Below are 3,872 nucleotides of genomic sequence, written 5' to 3' on the forward strand. Positions count from 1 at the left end.
AAATTTAGTTGAAAAATGATATAAAAAAAACAAAAATCCTTTTACCAATAATTTTGTGAAAAATTTATTAAAAAATAACATATTTTCTTGTAGTAAAATCTATATATATAAAGTAAAATGTTCTCTCTTCTCATGATGCCACATCATTTTCTCAAACTCTAAATTTTGACACATCATCAATTCATATATTAATTTATAATTTATTATATTTTGTGTTATTATACTTTAATTCTCATAGTAACTATCATCCATTAATTTAACAAGAATATGAAAAGACACTCTTTATAAATAATAATTTATATTTTAATACATTTATTCATTATTATTTTAAAGGTTTTACTTTATTTATAAGATTCAATAGATGTGAATAGTAAACTATAAAATTCTAAGATACTCGGACATGATCCAGTTTTGCCAAATCCGAAAAAAAAATTCTCGGATCCAAAATTTTTAATATCTAAAAATATCAAAATTCGTTTTAGAACTGTTATAAAACACTAGAATATAACAGAAGACATAAATTTAAAGAAAATTAGAATAATAGATTATAAAATTAATGCATATTAACGGGTAAGGAATATTCGAACGATTTTCAAAAAACTCGAGTGACAATTATATATTTTCCTATTTTAATTATTTTTGTTATTTGTAATAGGATGTCATGCAATAATTTACAAAATAAAATTTATTTTTTAAAATGACTACTTAAATAATAATATAGAGATGTAAGAATGCATATTTTGTGAAACAAATTATGGTATCACAAAGTGTTAACATGTTCAACCTAATCTTTGAAACATAAAATGGGTGAAGTTCTCTTTAAAATATTATACAGATCTCAGGCTAGAGAGGTGATATTGAGAGTGGCTAGAAAAAAGAAAAACCTGAGAAATATAGAAATTTCAACCGGTCCAATATGTTGTGTGTGATTCAACATGTTACATTGATGAGAGAGAGAACATAAGAGGAAAAAGGAGAGTGAGAGGGAGACGGAGACGGAGAAAGAGAGGGAGAGGGAGATAGAGAGGGAAATACGTTATGAATAAATTTTAGAAATACGTTAGAGAATTGAGATAATTTCAAATAATTAATTGCTTATTACATATATTTTTTTTCCTAAATGCAACAATCAAGAATTGCATATATTCGAAAATTATAAACCCACATTAATATAAAAATATTTACAAACGAAATTTGATTTGAAGTTCTAATTGATATATTATTTGATTATTTTCTAAATATTGTATATAAAATTATTAAATACTATAAATATATATATATAAAATTGAAATACAAAATCTAATGAAAAAAAATTAATATCGTAAATTTTTCTTTTAAATATGTCAACAAATACAATACAAAATTTCGCGCGAAACGTAGATCAGCCCCTAATTTAAAATATTATATATTAGTAAATGAAGGGAAATACAAAAAGCATTAGCGGATAAATTTTGAGGTCCACCGAGTTTTTCTCTCATTTCTAACAATTTCATAGGCATTTTTACGGAATAACTTTGTTCTTATTTTTAGAAGAAAAAATCCTTTATATACAACGGGTTAATCATATATACATAACACATTCCATCAAAGAAAAAGAGAGAAAGTTAAGAAACAAACAAAAAAAATGTCGAAGAATGCAAATGTGGTTCTTTCAGCTCTTATTTGAAGATTTTCTTCTTCAAATCGACTGGTAATTAAAAGGTATCCTGATAGAGGAATCTCACCAATGCCTTTTTTGTGTGTTTATATTTCCTTATATATTTTAAGAAAAACTTCTCAAATAAATTTTTTTTTTTTATTATCTCTTTTAAACGAAACGAAAGCAAAAGGATAAACTTTTGTTTAAGTTCGGCATTTGCAAACATATTTTACAGAAAAGAGAAAATGCTTCATTTTCTAAAGCTTATGAAACTAATTAATTTTTAAAATAAAGTAAATGCAAATCCAAGACTTGAAGTCTGAAACAATTGAAAATCTAAATCTTTTGTGTGAATCTTCCAAAGAAAACGACGTTTTATATATTAATATCTAAATAATCCTAAAATATGTATTCTAATCATTTTAGGAAAATCCAAGCCCGCAACTATCGCACAAGTCTGTTTACGAATCGCAGAAAGAGCTGAGACACAAAGTTCGCTAATCCCGCAACTGAATTTAATGATGAACTTCTTCCACATCTTTAGTTTTGTCTTCATCTCGAGCATACTTGGGTGTGCCGCCATCTCGAGTGAAACTAAGGTTCTGTCGTCGACAGAATCTCTTAGCCTATCTCCCAACCGAAACATCGTGTCTCATGGTGCTGTCTTCGAGCTTGGTCTCTTCAAACCTGATCATTCAAGTTTGGAACGTTGGTATCTCGGGATTTGGTTCAAGACAGAAAAAACATATATTGTATGGGTTGCAAACAGAGACAAACCTCTCTCTAAACCTAACGGAACCCTCCAGATCAAGAACGGTAACATCCTCCTGCTCGACCAAACTACCCTTGTTTGGTCAACAAATGTGACGACGACGGAGAAGAAAAGTGATGAGAGATCTCCGTTAGTGGCCGAGCTTCACGCTGATGGCAACTTCGTGCTGCGTCGTCACTCCAGCAACAGTAATGATCATCATCATGATCCAGATAGTACTTTTCTGTGGCAGAGTTTCGATTTTCCTACCAACCTTTTGCTACCGTACACGAAACTCGGTTGGACGCGCAGAAGCGGGCGTAGCAGTGTGCTCAGATCGTGGAAAAACGATCACAATGATCCATCAAGTGGCGAGTTTTCATTTGGATTCGACTCTGCAAGTCAGTTTCGAGCGATCCCGGCGATTTTCACTTGGAAAGGGACTTCTCCGATTAACCGTTTTAGCCCTTGGCTTGGAGCTTTCACTTATGGCATTCCTCGAGAAAGCCCTTCTCGCTATCTCACATTTACGCTAACAGCGACCAAGGAAGAGGTGACTTTCTTCTTCTCTTGGGCTGATAAAACATCCAAATCGGTTCTTAAGTTAAACGCCACGGGAGTAATACAACTGCTAGTGTTGAATGCCAAGAACCGAAGATGGGACACCTTGTGGACATCAACAACTGACCGTTGCGAGGATTACAGCTTGTGTGGTCCGGACAGCTACTGTGATAAGGAGGTGTGTAACTGTATGAGTGGGTTTGAGCCCAAGAACCCGCATGCATGGACGTCTGGAAACAGGAGAGATGGGTGTGTGAGGAAGAGACCTCTGAGCTGTAATAATGGAGATAAATTTATTCCGCTGAGTAATGTCAAGTATCCTGATACTAGTAATGCGAGTATGCACTGGGGGATTGAGAAGTTGAACGAATGTGAGAAGTTGTGCTTGAGTAATTGTAGCTGCACTGCCTTTGCCATTGTTGCTAAGCAAGTTGGTAATGGTTTATCGGGTTGTGTGCACTGGACCGGAGAGCTCTTGGATGTTCGCAGATACGTCATCAATGTCAATCAGATTCTTTATGTCAGAAGTCACGGTTGATAAACAAATACTAGGTTTCGTAACGCGGAGATGAAGTTTCATCTACACGTACGACCATAAATAAATGGGTTAATTATATTACTTTTGAAACAAGTTCATTAAAAAGTTTAACAAATTTTGTAGACTTTATAAAGCTTTTAAAAATAGATGTTATAAGTTGGGGTTGTTGCAATTATCATTATGAGTTATTATATAGAGAGTTATATAGATTATGGCTCTAGATTCTTTACGTACCGGACATGTTACTCATTCTACCATTCCCATTCTTTTTTGTATTGCTCTTTTTTCTTCCAGCATGTGCTATTATTATACACAGGTCAATACATAATTCAGTTTGTTGAGTACTAGTAGTTATGTTACTCTTACACACGTCATGTTCATTT

At 32.7% G+C, this 3,872-nt stretch overlaps 1 protein-coding gene across 1 annotated transcript; it reads left to right on the top strand.

Annotated features, from left to right (window-relative positions):
- The first annotated feature begins 2,160 nt into the window (after positions 1 to 2,160).
- Positions 2,161 to 3,489, top strand: LOC18017158 (receptor-like serine/threonine-protein kinase SD1-8). The gene has a single exon (XM_024155419.1). It carries the CDS (start codon positions 2,161 to 2,163, stop codon positions 3,487 to 3,489), a length of 1,329 nt encoding a protein of 442 aa, XP_024011187.1.
- Positions 3,490 to 3,872: the final 383 nt, after the last annotated feature.

The sequence above is a fragment of the Eutrema salsugineum genome, unplaced genomic scaffold (genome assembly GCF_000478725.1).
Source record: "Eutrema salsugineum unplaced genomic scaffold, Eutsalg1_0 scaffold_2, whole genome shotgun sequence".
NCBI classification, from domain to species: Eukaryota; Viridiplantae; Streptophyta; class Magnoliopsida; order Brassicales; family Brassicaceae; genus Eutrema; species Eutrema salsugineum.

Coding starts and splice junctions, on each gene's coding strand:
- LOC18017158 (XM_024155419.1), top strand. CDS start 2,161: ATGAACTTCTTCCACATCTTTAGTTTTGTCTTCATCTCGAGCATACTT.